The 17,024-nt window shown below is 40.5% G+C and overlaps 1 protein-coding gene across 6 annotated transcripts in view; it reads left to right on the top strand.

The window, feature by feature from the left end:
- LPP (LIM domain containing preferred translocation partner in lipoma) overlaps nucleotides 1–17,024 on the top strand; it is a 696,555-nt gene that overhangs the window by 221,479 nt on the left and 458,052 nt on the right. For 5 of the 6 annotated variants that reach the window (XM_021071250.1, XM_021071246.1, XM_021071248.1 and 2 more), the window contains one exon: nucleotides 9,785–9,985. In XM_021071250.1, coding sequence (XP_020926909.1) covers nucleotides 9,793–9,985 — 193 coding nt within the window. In that variant the 5' untranslated portion in view covers nucleotides 9,785–9,792. Of the gene's footprint in view, nucleotides 1–8,274; nucleotides 8,540–9,784; nucleotides 9,986–17,024 lie in introns of those variants that run through there. The other variant, XM_021071251.1, reaches the window with a different exon arrangement.

The raw sequence follows: 17,024 nt of genomic DNA on the forward strand, positions 1-17,024 counted from the left end.
TTCACAGTGGTTTTAGAATGAGAGGATTCCAGCCAGATACCATCAAAGGGAGGCCAAACTAGAGAAGTTGATATTGATGCTTTTTCCCATAGTCACTTTTTCATCCTGATGGAGGGGCAACATATAAACCAGGATTTTAAGCCCCTATGAATCAGAGATTCAGAATCTCATCTTTGTAAATCCAGATTTCCACCTTTAGAAATAGATTTACTGAGCTCAATGGGCTCACGCTGTTATTACCCCTTTTCTTGGTCTTGTACAGAAAAAATCTGTTAGAATCAGAGCCATAGAAGAAACTTACTTAGGAGAACTTTTTTTTTTTTTTTTTTTTTTTTTTTAAATAAACACAGCACATTCCACAGACCAGCTATACCAGTCTGTAACATAGCATGTTGTTGAAAGCAGGGTTTTGGAGATCATCTTGTTAATGCTTATTATTTTAGAGCTGGAGGATTTGAGGTCCAGAGAGGGTATATATTTTCTTGGTCACTTAGCCAAATAGAACCACTGTCATTAAATGTGACCCAGAGTGGGAGGTCGGGGGTCTCCTGACTTCCATGCTCACTTCCAGCGGTGTGGGTACTGACTCTTTTGGAAGAGAAATTCTTAATGTCTATGTCCTTTTCTCTGCCGTTTACCTACTCTTCCTAGTATCATCCAACAATCGACAGAGTTTCTTGATTCTTTAATGAAACTTTTCCACTGCAAACACTTTCTGGAAGCAGAATAACTGGGTTTGAATCCAATTTCCAGTATGTACTAGCTGCTATATTACCTTGCATAAGCCACTTGAACTTGTCTAAATCTTGGTTGTTGTATATTCAAGTTAAAAAGAACAAATTGTTCCCTAAGATTTCGCCACCTGAGACTCCATATAACTTCTTGGACATCAAATGGCCTGTCCTGGCTGTTGTCACCCGTTTGTAGCAAATAAAAACCAGTGAGTTAGTAATTGGTTTGTTTCCATTCTCTCCTTTACCTTCTCTTGCAGCCTGGTCTTCCAGTGCTATTGTTTTCCTGTCAGGGCTGATTGTTTCATTTGCAAATGACATTCTGAATCTGAAGTGACAGTGCAATGTGGAGTATGTCTCTATTCAGCCTCACTTCTTTATGGGAGACAATTACTTACTTGAATAGATTGATGCTTCTCTTTTTCTTCTTGGTTTACTGGGATCTGCAGATGTAGTTGGGTTTTTCTTGCCACCACCTGTGTTGCCAGCATGGGGATGGCACCTTTAGCATTGATTTGCATTCACGCTTACTCTGTGCAAGGCAGGTTGGCCTTAATGTGTTGATTCCTAGCCTACCTCCCTTCACTCTACAATTCCTGGTCAATGGGACTCATAGGAGTGAAGACAGTTTTTGTAAGAACTTCATCTTACTCAGCTGGCGGACTTTTAGGAGGAATCACGGGACATGAGAGTTGGGAGGAATGGTAGCCAGCATCTAATCTTCAGTTTACAGATAGGGAGATGCGCTGGGAGATATGCTGAGGTTCAAGACACAAGAGTTCAAAAGACGAAAGTGGTAGAGCCGGTGAGTGGCTGAGCTGAAAATTATGCCCAAGTCCTTTGCATTTCAGTCTAGTGTTTTTTTTTTTTCCAGTATTTCCAACTGTCTCTCAGATAGTCTATATAAAGGTTTGGCATTTCTGTGGAGTTGTTCTCTCATCACCCCTTCCGAGTAATGCCAGCTGTCCATGCAGAGAGTGGGGCACTTAGCCAGTGCAGGGCCAAAGCTGCCTGTAAAGAGAAGTGGAGTGAATGCATTGACATTTTCAGTCCATGGCAGATCCTGTTTGCCCTTCCGGCTCTCATCTGACCTGATGCTTCAGAGGAAGAGTGATTACATTTGCTGTTCAACTAACAATTGTGTGCAATTTTCAGCCTGCCTTATTCTTGAACGTTGTCTTCCCACGCTTCCATCACATGCCACAGCATATTTGCTTCGTAATTACACTGGTAGGGACTTACCTACACCACTTGGAAAAGGTTTGCCTAAAGTACTTATTTACTTGTGCATAATAAATCTTGATTGATACCTTGGTAATCTCTGAGATCAATCTAAGGTTCCCTCCCACAAGAGGGAGGATTGAAGAGTCAGGGCAATGAGTGACAAAAAAAGAAGGGGGAAAAAAAGAGGACTGTACTTCCTCACTGGTGATCTAAGAGGAGAATTATAGATGATTTGGCTGACTTTTACTTGTTTCTAGCTATATATATATAATCAGGAGCTTCCATAGACTCATGAGTTTTGAGTAGAGTTGTTGTTAGCGTTTATCTAGTAACCTAATGACATCTTTTTCAGAGGAGGACACTGTGATCCCAGAGAGAGCAAAGGTTGTACTGTGAGCTCATGGTATAGCTAAGACTGGGAGCTAGGTCTGAATTTAGAAGATCAGGTATCTTTGAGCTGAGTTCCAAGTTGGAGAAAAGGATAATTAGCTGTAACCTATAAGGGGAAGCTCAGTGTAGCATTTTAATACCCCCTTAAGGAAGCAGTTTTGAAATTTTAGGAAGGCACTGATTTTTATATAAAGAGAGAAGATAGTGAAACATCTCTAAAATATAGGAGAATGTTATTTAAATCTCAGTTGTTTAAGTGGACAATCCTAAAGTTTAGTTGGCTATCAACTACATCTGATGTTTAAGTCGCAAAGTATCTCAGCTTCTCAAATCTTCCATCAATAAAATGGTGATGTTAATACCTGCCATGTCCCTCAGTATCATTCATTTATTCAGCAAACATTGACCAAGAGCCAGGTCTTGGGTTAATTGCCAAGGGAGATTTAGGGACTAATGCAACATGATTTAAAGATTAATATAAACACTCTGAGTCAATCATTAGCAACACTTGAATCAGAATACATACATAAAGATTCCCAGGTGAATCTAGTGTGCAGACAGTTTGAAAACCACTTCCTTAAGCTTATAGTACTTGGTGTTAGATAATACCATGCAATGGGTGGTTGGTTGTTTTTAAATTTTGGTAATCTAAGTAAATATTTAAAGAAGAGTACACTGTGGATTTTAGAAAAGAAGCAAAACTTGAGCAAACACTAGTTCATTCTATTTTTGTGGATGACAGTGACTTGTCATTTACATGCCATCTTTAGCAAGGCTTGGTAACTTTTTTTAGTATTAAATGTCACTTTACCTGTAGTCTTATGTATTCCCTCTGGTGAGGAAGGGTCTTGGTTGTCATATGGCCTTTTGCAGTTGTTTGTGTTTGGTTATGTTTGATCAGTTTGGTCAGACTTTTGGCTTTATCAGTTTGTGTGGCTCATGATAGATTTGATGGAACAAAGCAGAGAAGACATTGCGGCAAGTAGCACCCAAGAGCTACGAATGGATATAAAAGCAAAACCTCCTGTTTCTATGTGATGACTTCCTTTGGATTTTGGTCTTTTCCTTTTTCCTATAGAGAGGCTGTACCATGGTGGAGACCATGGACTTGGGGGTCCAAAACTTGTGTCCAAGCCTCAGCTTTGCTATTTGTTAGCAGTGTCTCTTTGAGCAAGTTTCTTTAACTCTTACAGCCTTATATTCTTGATCTGCTAAATGTGGAGAATGATAATCTTACCTCATATAATAAATAGGATGATTATGTGGCCAGTAGAAAATTTCATCACATATAATAAGTCCTCAATAAATGCTTGCTATTTTTTGTCACTCTGTAGCTTTCTTGTACTCACTGAACAGTTAGGAGGAGAAGACAGAAGAGCAACAGAGCAGCAAGAGGTGAAACCTCTTAGGTTCTTTGCTTTGCATTTGAGGACAGTTCCTGAAAGACTAGTGCTTAGGGAGCCCCAGTCCTCTAACTCCCTTCAGCTTTAGGCATCTTGCTTAGATAAGGGTCACTTCTCTTGTTTTCCACTCTTCTGATGGTGTTTGTATATTTTCAGAGCCTCTGTGAAGATTTTTCCTTTCACTTCTTATTTTCATGATGATTATAAGCTTAGAGTGAAACCAGTCTAGGACCAGAGGAAGTAAGAGCAGAGTAAGTTTTGGTCCAGCAAAACCAACTCTCCCCAGTGCTTATCTTTGTGTTTACAGTGGGTCTCTTTCTGAGAAACTGAGAAACCCCATGGAAATGTTGTAGTTTGCTCATTCACTAAACTTGTGAGGTTTCCGCAAACCCACTTATCAAAATGAAGGGGTTTATTTAAGATTTCAGAGAAGGAATGCACTATAGAATATTAGAGCTGAATGGGACTTTACAGACATTCATTCTGCAAATGAGTATCCTCTCTGGTTAAAGGTCAAAAGGACTATGTCTATACTATTGTATTTAACACCTTCTTTGGATCCATCCTGCAGGGATTAGTTTTTCTTACATAGTTTTTATTCCTGTTAGATTTCTTTCTTTTTTTTTTTTTTTAGGGCCTCACGGCATATGGAGGTTCCCAGGCTAGGGGTCTAATAGGAGCTATTGCTGCCGGCCTATGCCACAGCCACAGCAATGCCAGCTTTGAGCCTCATCTCCAACCTACACCACAGTTCACAGCAACGCCAGATCCTTAACCCACTGAGCAAGGCCAGGGATTGAACCTGTAATCTCATGGTTCCTAGTTGGATTTGTTTTTCCACTGCGCCATGATGGGAACTCCTATTCCTGTTTATAGAGAATAGTTCTAGCTGCTGCTGCTGCTGCTGCTGCTTCTTCTTCTTCTTCTTCTTTTTGCTTTTTGGGACCACACCCACAGCATATGGAAGTTCCCAGACTAGGGGTCAAATTGGAGCTACAGCTGCCAGCTTATGCCACAGCCACAGCAACGCAGCGTCTGAGCGGCACCTGTGACTTACACCGCAGCTCACAGCAATGCTGGATCCTTAACTCACTGAGTGAGGCCAGGGATCAAACCCGAGTCCTCATGAATATTAGTCGGATTCGTTACCACTGAGCCATGATGGGAACTCCTCTCCGCCCTTTATAAGCTTCTTTTGTTTTCTTTATATGACATCTTTAAAAAGCACAACTCATTTAATCTTCCAAATATTTTCCCCAAATATTCTCTCTGAGTCCCTCATTTCAATAAAACTTGTCTATACCCTGTCCCACTGAAATGACTTCCTTTTTCCTTCTGTTCCAGAATTTCCAGGCATTATTTTTGTTGCTTGTTCCATTTATCTTTCAGAGCTACCTAGCTTTCAAATTCCTTGTTAATGGTTACCTCTGTGCTAGATCCTGTGACATATCCCAGTTCGTTGTTTTGTGTGTGTGTGTGTGTGTGTGTGTGTGTGTGTGTGTGTGTACACTTTGTGTTGTTCTCTGTCTCTTTTCACATAGAAAAATATATCTTCTTCAGGTAGGCTTAGAATTCCTTGAATACAGGATGATAATCTGATTCATCTGAGTATAGGATGAGACTTTGCTTTTTATGCAGCTCCACTGCTAGGCAAATAAATCTATTCATGCATTAAATTAACAGACATTTTTATTGAGTGCCTATCATGTATTAGGCCCTGATGTTAGAGAACGATAATTACTCTATGCTCAAGGATTCAAGAGTTTAGTTTCTGATACAGGCAAGCAGAGAGGCAGAGTGACATGTGATGAGCATGATGTCGGCGGTATTCCAGGTACTGTGGAAGTGTAGTGAATGGGCACATAACTTGAACTGGAGGATAGAGAATGTGATTATGTCTTTCAGGACAAGTAGGAAGTGATGCTCAGGATCTCAGTGGTACATAGTTGATAAGACATCATTTTTAATTGAATGGAAGGGAGCAGAGGTAAAAACCTAGAGGAAATGGATGAATTTCCAGCAGAATATAAATGCTGAAAAATGACCTCAAAAGAAGTGTAAAACTCCTATGATTTTTGTAGAAGTTATTAGAAATATGATTAATCTCTATTATTAAAGAAAGTGTCACTGAATTCTGATAAAGCATTTAAAGATTGGATAGTTTCAATCTCATCAATAAATAAATCCAAACAGTAGAAAAGGATACAAAACCCCCATATCAAAACCTATAATGATAAGTAAAACAAGTAGAGAAAAAATACTGTAGAAAGGTCTTACTTATGATTATACGTACAAAAATTCTCTATAAAGTACCATATTTAATTCATCAGTGTACCAAAACTTTACAACTATGATTGAGCAGGATTTTTTTCTAGGATTGCTAAGATGGTTCAATATCTGGAAATCTATCAACAGGATTCATTATATCTCTAAAATAAGGGAGGAAAAAAAGGCAATTGCCTCAATGGATGCTTAGAAGGGTGATACAGAGATTCTAGAAAGGGATCAGTAGTAACCAAGGAGATCAGCATTTATTCATTCACCCATTCATGTGTAACATGTTTTTCTAAGGGCTTCCTAGCCAGGCATAGTGCTGGTATAGTGAGACCACTTAGAAATTTCCAGCCTATTGGGGCAGATAGGCAGGTGATTAAATAGCTTATGTGCAGAGTTTTATCAGTATGAAACAAGTCATAGAAGAGCCTGAAAATTAACCTACTCTTTTTGGAGAGAGGCAGGGGATTGTTCACAACATCAGAGACATTTTAGCTGGGTCAAGATGAAAATAAAGGGGTGGCTTGGTAGAAAGGAATGGGAGATATATGGCATTGGAGATGGTGGATACAGCATGTGTCATTAAATTTCATTATAAATCCTGGGAATGGTGTCGCTGGCCCATTGTTAAAATACGGAAGAATGGTTTGAGAAGATGCTGTTAAGGTCATATGCAGATACTTGCCCAGACCCTGGCACTTAGTGGAGGTGTTGCTGGAATTGCCTCCATGGGGAGTACACTGTCAGGGTAACATGTGGTGCTGCGGATACCGAAAATATGATCAAGTCAATGGTTTGCATATGGATGCTTAAATTTTCCTTTTTCTTACTCTCTCAGAAGTTGCCTCTTCCTTTATATCTACAGAATTTCTGAAAAGGCCAGGATTCTACAGTCAGTTGGCAATGTGGGCTTGCTCTGGAAATGTGCCTTTTTGCTTTGGAAATCACTATATCCTATATTAACCCATTTTTAAAGTTTCTATTTTGGAATAACTTTAGAGTTATAGAAAATTTGCAAGGATAATATTAACCCATTTTAAAAAAAAACTCTACAAATAAAGTTTATACTACAAATGTGCATGGTGAATTAACATTTTCAAATCTTTATCTTACTTTTTCCCCACTTATATTCACTTTAGTCTTGTTGAAAGTAGGACATATTTTATCCCCTTTTAGTAGAAGACTGATGCTCAGTTAAACAAATAAAATCAAAATTAATGTTTCTTGGAGTTCCCATCGTGGCTCAGTGGTTGACAAAGCTGGCTAGTGTCCGTGGGGACGCGGGTTCGATCCCTGGCCTTGCTCAGTGAGTTAGGGATCTGGCGTTGCTGTGAGCTGTGGTGTAGGTTGCAGATGGCCACTTGGATCCTGCATTGCTGTGGCTGTGGTGTAGGCCGGCGGCTACAGCTCTGATTAGACCCCTAGCCCGGAAACCTCCATATGCCTCGGCTGCGGCCCTGGAAAGAACAACAAAAAAATTAATGTTTCGCACCCCTGAGAGATGAGCTTGGTTTTGGTATTTTAAAAAAAAAAAATCTCAAAGAATTCTGAATGTACAGACAGTTTTAAGAACCAGGAGTAAACCAGAATTATGGTTGTTCTTCTATATTAGTTTTGTGTTGGGCTTTAATGGTGGTTTAGTGATGTACAAAATAGAGTTCCTGTTCTTCCAGGGAACTCACAGATTGTCAGGTTATCTCATGTACATAGCATATGCACAGGTACAGGGGAGGAGGAGGAAAAGAAGGACCTGCAATCAGAGTGAAAATCCAATGATGCCACTGGCTTAACAGAACTCCTCTGATTTCTTATTCAGAGTCTTCCTGATTGATTCCTCTCTTACCATTAGATTATGAAAACTACACCTCCTACAATTTTCCTCGACTTACTTGCTTAGCCCTAGGCAGTATATAAAACACTTTAATATTGTTATATCATTGTTTGTCATTAAGAAACCATCAAAAGTGTTTTAAACTCTGGGAGTTAAGTTAAGTGGAGGTACCTGTGGCTCTGGGTGTGGGGAGGGGGCTGCTCAAGGTTCTGCCACCTGCTCCTGGTGTGGCCTAATGCTACCCAGGACCCATCTCTCCCTTCACCTCATCTCTCCGTGGCCATGCCATGTGCTGAGGCCTTTATTTTTTCCTGTATTTCCAGTGTTCTTTGTCAATACAGACATCTGGAAGTCATTGTGCAGCCCTCTCAATTAATTCAGTCCAATTAATAAATTACAGGGTGGATTTGGGGCTGGGAGTGGTGGGGGAACCTTCCAGGCATCCCCGGCTGGAGAGCTCTTACAATCAGACTTGGAGAGCCCTCCTCAGAGGCAGTCTGCAGGGCTGGGCCCCAGCCTGCAGGCTGCCTGGAGGATGGTTGGCCTACCCTGACACCAAGACATTTTTCTTTCCTTACAGAGTGTATTTTAATAGGAGGACAGCCCCTGGGCTGGCTGGTGTCTCTCCTTCCTGACTGAGTTTTTCCAGATTAGCCTCCTGTGGGGCTGCCTTGCACATTATAGCAGTTGAGTACTTTAGCCCCTGGCCATTAAGTACCAGTAATTGTCCCAGGCAGTGTCGCAAACAGTGCCCCCTTCCCCAATATCCAAATGCCCTGTGGTGAGGAACAGTACATTAAGTGTCCTGCCATGCACTTGTGATGTCCTTATTTCAAGAATAAACTTTTAAAGGTTCCTGAATGCCTGAAGAATGAATTCAGACTCCTTAAGCTTGCTTGCAGAGCTGTCTCTGTTTTTGTTCCATCCCACATTTTTAGTTCTTTTGGTATATCTATGTTTCCTTATCCCCCTTGTTTACTTTTCTGCCCATGTAATGTTGCCTACCTTGTTCGGCCCGACCTCTGCTCAGCACTCAAGGCCCAGTCTGAAGGTAACCTCACTAATGAGGTCTTAGTTTTGCTCCCAGCAAGAAGTGATCTTATCTTTTCCTACATTCCAGCAAAATTTTTATTTATTTTTTTACCTCATTTAGTTACCTTATGACCATTAAATTGATATAGTAATCATATTAGTGTTATGATTACTATATAATAAATTATGATATATTTATAATATTAATAGGCTATTAATAAATTGAAGCTTTTTTTTTTTTTTTTTTTTTTTTTTTTTGTCTTTTCAGGGCCTCACCCACAGCATATGGAGGTTCCTAGGCCAGGGTCTAATCAGAGCTATAGCTGCCTGCCTCTGCCACAGCCACAGCAATGCAGGATCCAAGCTACATCTGTGACCTACATCACAGCTTACGACAGCACCGGATCCTTAAGCCACTGAGTGAAGCCAGGGATTGAACCTGCATCCTCATGGATACTAGTCGGGTTTGTTACCACTGAGCTACGGTGGAAACTACTGTGTTTTTTTTTTTTTTTTTTGAAGCTTTTTTTATACCAACGTTGCTGTTTTAAGTGTCTGTTTTATCACAGACACTTCTTTAGATTAGCGACTATTTCTTACTCCTATTTATTTCCTAAAGACTGCTAGGCACTAAAATAGTTAACTGTTGGAAGAGAGGTATTTGAGACTGGTTGAGGGAGTGCTCAGTTTTTCTCCTCCTGTTAAGATAAGCTTTTCATAACTTTCCTTCCTTCCTCCTCCTTCCCTCCCTCCCTCCCCTTCCTTCCTTCCCCTCTTCTTAGAGTGCTCTTTAAAGATTTCATTACATGTGGATTAAGAAGTAATAATGAAGTGAACTAGATTGCCTTCATTTCCATGTTTCTTTAAAAACAGCAGTGCTTATTTCTTTTTAATTCTAGATTCAACAATGTCTCACCCATCTTGGCTGCCACCCAAAAGCACTGCTGAGCCCCTTGGCCACGTGCCTGCACGGATGGAGACCACCCATTCCTTTGGGACCCCTAGCATTTCAGTGTCCACACAACAGCCACCAAAGAAGTTTGCCCCAGTTGTTGCTCCAAAGCCCAAGTACAACCCATATAAGCAACCTGGTGGTGAAGGTGAGTGTGGGGATTTCAGAGGTGGGTGCCTCTAATGGGAGAGTTTAATATAATAAAAGTGATTTGTAGCTGTGGTGGGAAAAGGTAGCTCAAAAATCTGTAGTGTGCTTATTATTGTGTGTAGACTACCAAAGGTTAAAGAGCACCTAGTAACCATCTAAGCAACTCTTTTTTGGGGGCATAAAGAGTCTGTCATCTTTTAGGGGTTGTATGACTAAGATCACACAGTAAGTTAGGGCCAGAGCTACAACTGGAACTCTCATCTCTTCATTCTTAGCTTAGTGCCCTTCTATTGCAGTGTCCTCCAGCCCATCCCATTGTCTTGTAGAAATGTGTTTATCACCCAATTGCCCCTCCCTCCCTCTTGTGTTTGGACAAGTGTCCTGAAATGCTGGGATCTGATGGGAAACCCATACAAGACAAAGCTAATAAGGCACTTAGAATTGTTTTCCACTCTCTGCTGTCTGGAGAGTTCTGTGTGATCTGCATTTGTTGAAGCCCACAGACATTTGAACGAAGCCTAGTTTTAAGGGTTTTAATAATGTACATTCAGTTGACATCAAGGGGAACTTGAAGATCTTCCTGATCTCAGCATCCCAGGTGTACATGCATGGATAAGCTCACACACTGAACCCCACAGGCAGCATAAAGAGTGGCATACTATTGGAGTTACCTTTGTGGCTCAGTGGTTAACGAATCCGACTAGGAACCATGAGGTTGCGGGTTCGGTCCCTGCCCTTGCTCAGTGGGTTAATAATCTGGCGTTGCCGTGAGCTGTGGTGTAGGTTGCAGACACGGCTCAGATCCTGCGTTGCTGTGGCTCTGGCATAGGCCAGGGGCTACAGCTCCAATTCAACCCCTAGCCTGGGAACCTTCATATGCCGCAGGAGCGGCCCAAATAAATAGGAAAAAAAGACAAAAAAAAAAAAAAAAGAGTGACATACTTTTAATAAAGTTTCCATATTCTTATCAATCCATGTCAGCAGCTCATCTAAGCCCATGAAGCAGTAGAATGTTAGACTTTTGGGAACTGAGGGAGAAGAGGCAGTGAATGGAGATTATTCCATGCCTCTATTTTCTCCCCCATCCTACTTTTTAAAACAATTACCTCACCTTCTCCAGGATGTTTGTAATTCCTTCTTGGATGACATTAGCGTGTTTGTTTCAACAATTTTGCATGAGACTGTTTCACACTCTGTGATGTAGTCCAGTCTTTCTCTTTTCTTTCTAGTCCTCTCCATGCCCCCATAAACACTTTACTTGTCTATTCATGTTTTAGGACTGAAGTCAGAGGCCTAGTCCAGATGTCCAGTTGTGTCAGGTAGCTGGACGCTTAGGCAGGTGGAAGGGAGGAGGTCATGAACAGCTGGGCTGTGGCTTTTTGGGTCTCCGTCGTTGAGAAAGGGCAGCAACAAGACCATGAGAGATCTGCTCTGGAAAATCAGTACATGAAGCCCTTGGTGCACTACCTGTCCCCATGCAGTGCCTGAAACCCTGTTGGCCGTGAAGGAGACTACACCGTTTCAGCCAATCAAGGACACAGTGGGACTGGTTTTCTTTGGCTATTCTTCTTTAGTGATTGCAGGGCTTAGGAATGGGATGTAGAGGAGAATCCCTCTTCACATGACAACAGGAGTCATTGTTGGCTTCTGCATCTGTTTTCTCAGTGTTTCCTCTGCTCTGATCACTAGGAGGTTTGTTATTTTGTCTCCCCACTTTGGCAAGAGCTAAAATCCCTTTAATATGAAGGGGACAAAGACAGGCTTTCTTGTAGAGAAGGAGGCAGAGGTGTGAGGAGTCTAGTAGGTATCACCATCAGTGCACCCCTGAGGGCCAGGGTGAAGCAGGTCCTAAATAGTACAGGCTAATAAATGGTATGTGTGAGAGGGAGGAGAGAGGCGTATAATGGTTGCCCTTCAGACTCCTGTACTCTGAGTGCTGGGAGTTCTGGTGAACTGGCCTCTTGGTAGACTTCCTGTGTTGAGATGCCCTATCCTCTTTACTATACTATGTGAGGTGCTCCCGCTGTCTAGCTGGTTCTCCAGTGACACTGGCATCATCTCTGATGCTTTGCAGCTCTTTACTCAACTCTTTCTTTCTTAACATGTCACTACACACCTTTTTGTCACCTATCACAATCCTGCTTGTTTCACCTTTCCCAGTGTCTGGGCCTGACCTAGATGTACAGATGTACTCTCTCTCTTCCCTGGGGCTCCATATACGTCTTATTTCTACTTCTTTTTTGCTCCTCCTGCTCTCAATCTGACATTACTGAACATAAAGTTCAGGTGAGGCACTATGCTTTTTCATTGTCGTTATTGCTTTGTCCAAGTGTTTTGTTTTGTTTTTTGTTTTTTTTTCCCACATAATGAAGTGGAACTTAGAGAAGATAGGTGACATTCTCTATGTTTTTGTGGCTACTAAGTTTCTGAATGAGAATGTTGTTCCCACTCAGTGTGCTATACTTCATGGCATATGTGGCACTCAGGTCCATGCGATGGTGATGCTTTTCTACTTCCGAATAAGAGTATGAGCTTTGTTTCCCCATTTAAGCAACAAGACGTGGTTTCCCACTCATCCTTATGTTCCTCTTGGCTCTTATTATGCTACTGTGTTTTTAGTGGCAATGGTTGTGTATGGTCACATGTATGTCTGTATGTTCTTATGTGTGTATATATTTGGATGGATGGCGGATGGCTGGATGGGCGAGTGTACTGTTCGGTGAGTCTTCTCTTGCAATCAACAGTTTGGAATGTGGCATCCTCATTCCAAGCAACTCAGTCTCATTTCATTTCTGAAGTCTTGATTCTTTCTTGCAATTCTGCCAGTCTCTCTCTTTTTAATATAACCTTTTTTTGAATACATGAAGGAAGAAATTTCCCTTGCATATATACATTTTAAAGACAAACATGGGCAAAGGTTCATGGATATTCAGACTTTTTAAAATGTAGTTATATCTCTTCATCTGCTGTATATTATGACATGATATTTGTTAGAAGTGTAAGATTTGCTTCATTTTATATTTAATTTAAATGTTAGTGCATCTTCTCTTGCTTTCAATTTTTTTATAATTTATGTTACTCTTTGTTTAATTTTTTTATACATTTGTAAAGTTTATATCCATCTTTTTTTCCTTTTTTGTCCATTTAAAATGTTCTATACCATTAGTGAAATCCCCAGGTAATAGGTAACTCATTTTTTATGTACAGGGTGAGTTGATGATACCATGGTCTCATTCCTCAGCTCATGCTATTCTTTGCCTCTATACACACTCACCCCTTGGTTTCTAGCCCATAAAGTCTTAACATTCATAGCTTAATACAGAGCCTGACTCTGAAGAACCTAAGCCACAAAGGCAGAGCATTAGAACTAATAGGAATCACATAGTCCACCCTTTTCTGATGTAAGAGTGAGAACTGCAGTGCAGAGAGCATATGTGATTTTCTTGGAGATGCATGGCTTGCTCATGGTTAAGTTGGCATTGGATCTCAGGTCCCCTCTGTCTGAGTCCAGAGTTATCCAGGATCTCGTGAATCTCTTTGTCACCCTGCCATAATTGTTATGCATCTTGTACAATCCTTATCACAGCTGGCCTTCTAATAGTAAATCTATTTTACATAGGCCTGTCTCCTTCAGTAGACTTGGACCGTTATAGGCAGGGGCTGCCTGATTCTTGCCTTTACTGCCAACAGCATCCAGCAGGATACCTGACACAGAGTAGGTACTCAGTAATGTTTGCGGTGAAAGTTAACCACAGTGGAATGAACCTGCTTATCCAGGCAGCAGTTTCAAGCTTCTCAGCTGCTTATTAGGCTTTATAGTTCTGCAGCTCAATCTACATGTTTGAATGACTTTTACCTCCTCTTTCCATTCCTCGAGCTTTTTTAGCGCAGGATTTGTTTATCCACTGCTACCTTGAAGTTACCGATTACATTTCTTGCCCTGATATTATGTCTGTGATCTCTGGGGTTTGCTTTCTTATTTTTAAATTCTCATTGTGAAAGTAGGAAAAAAATGCCTACATGTTTTCCACATCAACTTATATTTATGTGATACCATATGTTATAACCTTCTTTTATAAGATATTCTGCTAATAACTTTCTTTACAGGGCTTTGGCACATCTAAAAATGGGGTATGCTCACCTCCCCTCCTTCCTAGTTATTAGCTCTTTAGGCCTCAGGGCCCTTTTATTTTACTACCATTATTCTGATTTTTTGTTGATTTTTTTTTTTTCCCTCAACAACTTGTGTGTCTTAGAATGTCCCTAGATTTCTAAATGTCTTTTTTGTGGATTTCCTGTTGTGGCCTATTGGTAACAAACCTGACTGCTATCCATGAGGACATGGATTTGATCCCTGGCCTTGCTTGGTGAGTTAAGGATCCGGTGTTGCTGTGAGCCTTGGTGTAGGTCGCAGACATCAGGTCCTGCATTGCTGTGGCTGTACCTAGGCTGGCAGCTGCAGCTCCAAATAGACCCCTAGCCTGGGAACTTCTATATGCCAAAGGTGGGGCCCTAAATAGACCAAAAAAAAAAAAAAAAAAAGAAAAAAAGTCTTTTTGTCTCCTGTACCATATGCTTATGAGTCCATGTATATTTTTTATTGTTTTGTCTTACAAATTTTACCATATGGAGTGTCTACATTATTTTTTAGTTTAATGAGTTTGGTATGTATGTATGGTTTTATATCATCACCTTCTCTTCCAGACTGATGAGGGCAACAAGATGATGTGATTTTTTTTCTGGTTATTAAGGTATTAGTCAGTCAGTAGTGTTCTTTATACCGAGTCCCCTCTCTGCTTCAAATTTGCAAACAAAAATACCCCAAAGCCTTAGAGTTTGATGCAGAACAAGATATAGATATTTCTTTTTCTATTCTTGAAAGATACCAAAGTAAGTGAGGTTTCCTACTTTACTAATTATTTTCATAAAATGGCTTGAAATTTTCCTCTTTTTGCAAGTCTGACAATTGGAAATTTGCTCTCAATAGTTTGGCTGAATGAAATTTGATAATATTTTGTATCCATTATTATCATAAAGAATGATTTGTAAAGTTTTCAAGTTTATAAGGTTGAAGTTATCTTGTGGCCTGGAGTTAACTTTCTTCAATATCTGAAATTCCTTTTTAGGTTTGTTTTTTTAGTGCCGTACCTGTGGCATATGGAAGTTCCCAGCTTAGGTGTCAAATCAGAGCTGCAGCAAGTAGCCTACATCACAGCCACAGCAATGCCAGATCCAAGCTGCATCTGTGACTTACACCACAGCTCATGGTAACACTGGATTCTTAACCTACTGAGCGAGGCCCGGGATCAAACCCTCATCCTCATGGAGACTAGGCAGGTTCATTACTGCTGAGCCACAACAGGAAATCCTAAAAATATTATTTATTTATTTATTTTTGTCTTTTTGCCTTTTCTAGGGCCGCTTCCCGTGGCATATGGAGGTTCCCAGGCTAGGGGTCGAATTGGGCCTGTAGCTACCAGCCTACGCCAGAACCACAGCAACGTGGGATCCGAGCCATGTCTGCGACCTACACCACAACTCATGGCAACGCCAGATCCCTAACCCACTGAGCAAGGTCAGGGATCGAACCCGCAACCTCATGGTTCCTGGTCGGATTTGTTAACCACTGTGCCACAACGGGAACTCCCTAAAAATATTTTTTAATGTAAAGTTTTAATACAGCGTATCCATAGGGTACAAATTCAAGGTAATCCTTTCAGTAGAATTTTTTTTTATTTGTACAGTCCTTTGTAGCTTATACAACACTTTTATATTCATTGTCATTTAATTCTCAAAAGAGATTTCTTAGTGTAGCTCTCTGAGTTAAGTAGAACAGATGTTATTGCCATTTATTGAGTGGTAATCTACCAGAAGTGAAATAACTTATTCAGTAATCACATAGCTAGTAAAACTGTAGAGCTAAGCTCTGTTCTTTATATCTAGGGCTCTTGCTTATTTTAACCGGTTCTTTCTATTTATTGGATGTTGGGGTAGATAGCCCCATCTATTCTAACTCCATTATTTTATTATTTCATGACTCTTCTTTGAAATTAATTTGAATATGGTTGCCCTTTTCACAAACTTTTCCTACACATATTACCTTTTATACTTCCTTACAGTATAAACAAAACCTCTGTTTTCAAGCTTTGCCTGCATTGCTTCATCTAGACTTGTAAAGTCAGATTGGAATAGATGAATTCTATTCAATGACAGTCCTAAGCCTGGAGATCTTTTACTAGATCTCATTGTGTTTTCTGCTACCTGAGGTTACTGTTCTATTCTATGGAGAGGGAGTAGTTATAGGTGATTGCTTTTGGGTTAAACTTAGTAACTAGAACAGAATGCCATCATAAACAATGGGTCTCCCTTGTTTCCTTTCTACTTCCTTGCCAGAGCCATTCTTCGTGCTTTAATCACAGTCTTTAAGCAGCAGAAGTAGAAAAGAGTTTGAAGATTATCTAGGCCATTTCTTTCACTTGTCAATTGTGAAAACTCAGTCTGAGAGGGAAGAGAATGTCTTCCCAAGGTTACCCAAGAGTTTGGGCTGAACTGGCTCCAAAATTCAGGCCCTAAATGTGCTTGTTCCGATGGGTCTCCACTGTTTTAGATTGGAAGAAACAAGGTTGGGGCTTGGTTCCCAGGAATTGATGAGTCTGATTATTGCTTTTGGGTGGGAACTAGACGTTAGTGATGTGAAGTCATGTAACCTGGTAAGCAAGACATTTTTGTTTTCTCAACAGATAGCTAAAATTTGAGGGAAATGGATGGCTACCTATGGCGATGTATTTGAAGAAGTAACTTAGAATGGACTTTTTCTGCCATTTTTATGTTGAATGTGTAAGCCAAGTTGATGCTTCTTCTCTTACAGTTAGTAAAATCTTTTTCTTTTTTAAACTTGGAATAATTGGTAGTAAAAAATGTATGAGGACTGATAGTGAACTCTGAACAAGTGATATCTAAATATTTATACTCATAGCATACTCTCCCGTCTCTGGAGTCTTGTAGTCTCTGTCTCTGATGTGAAAGGCGAATATGGC

This window comes from Sus scrofa, chromosome 13 (assembly GCF_000003025.6).
Source record: "Sus scrofa isolate TJ Tabasco breed Duroc chromosome 13, Sscrofa11.1, whole genome shotgun sequence".
Classification (NCBI taxonomy): Eukaryota; Metazoa; Chordata; class Mammalia; order Artiodactyla; family Suidae; genus Sus; species Sus scrofa.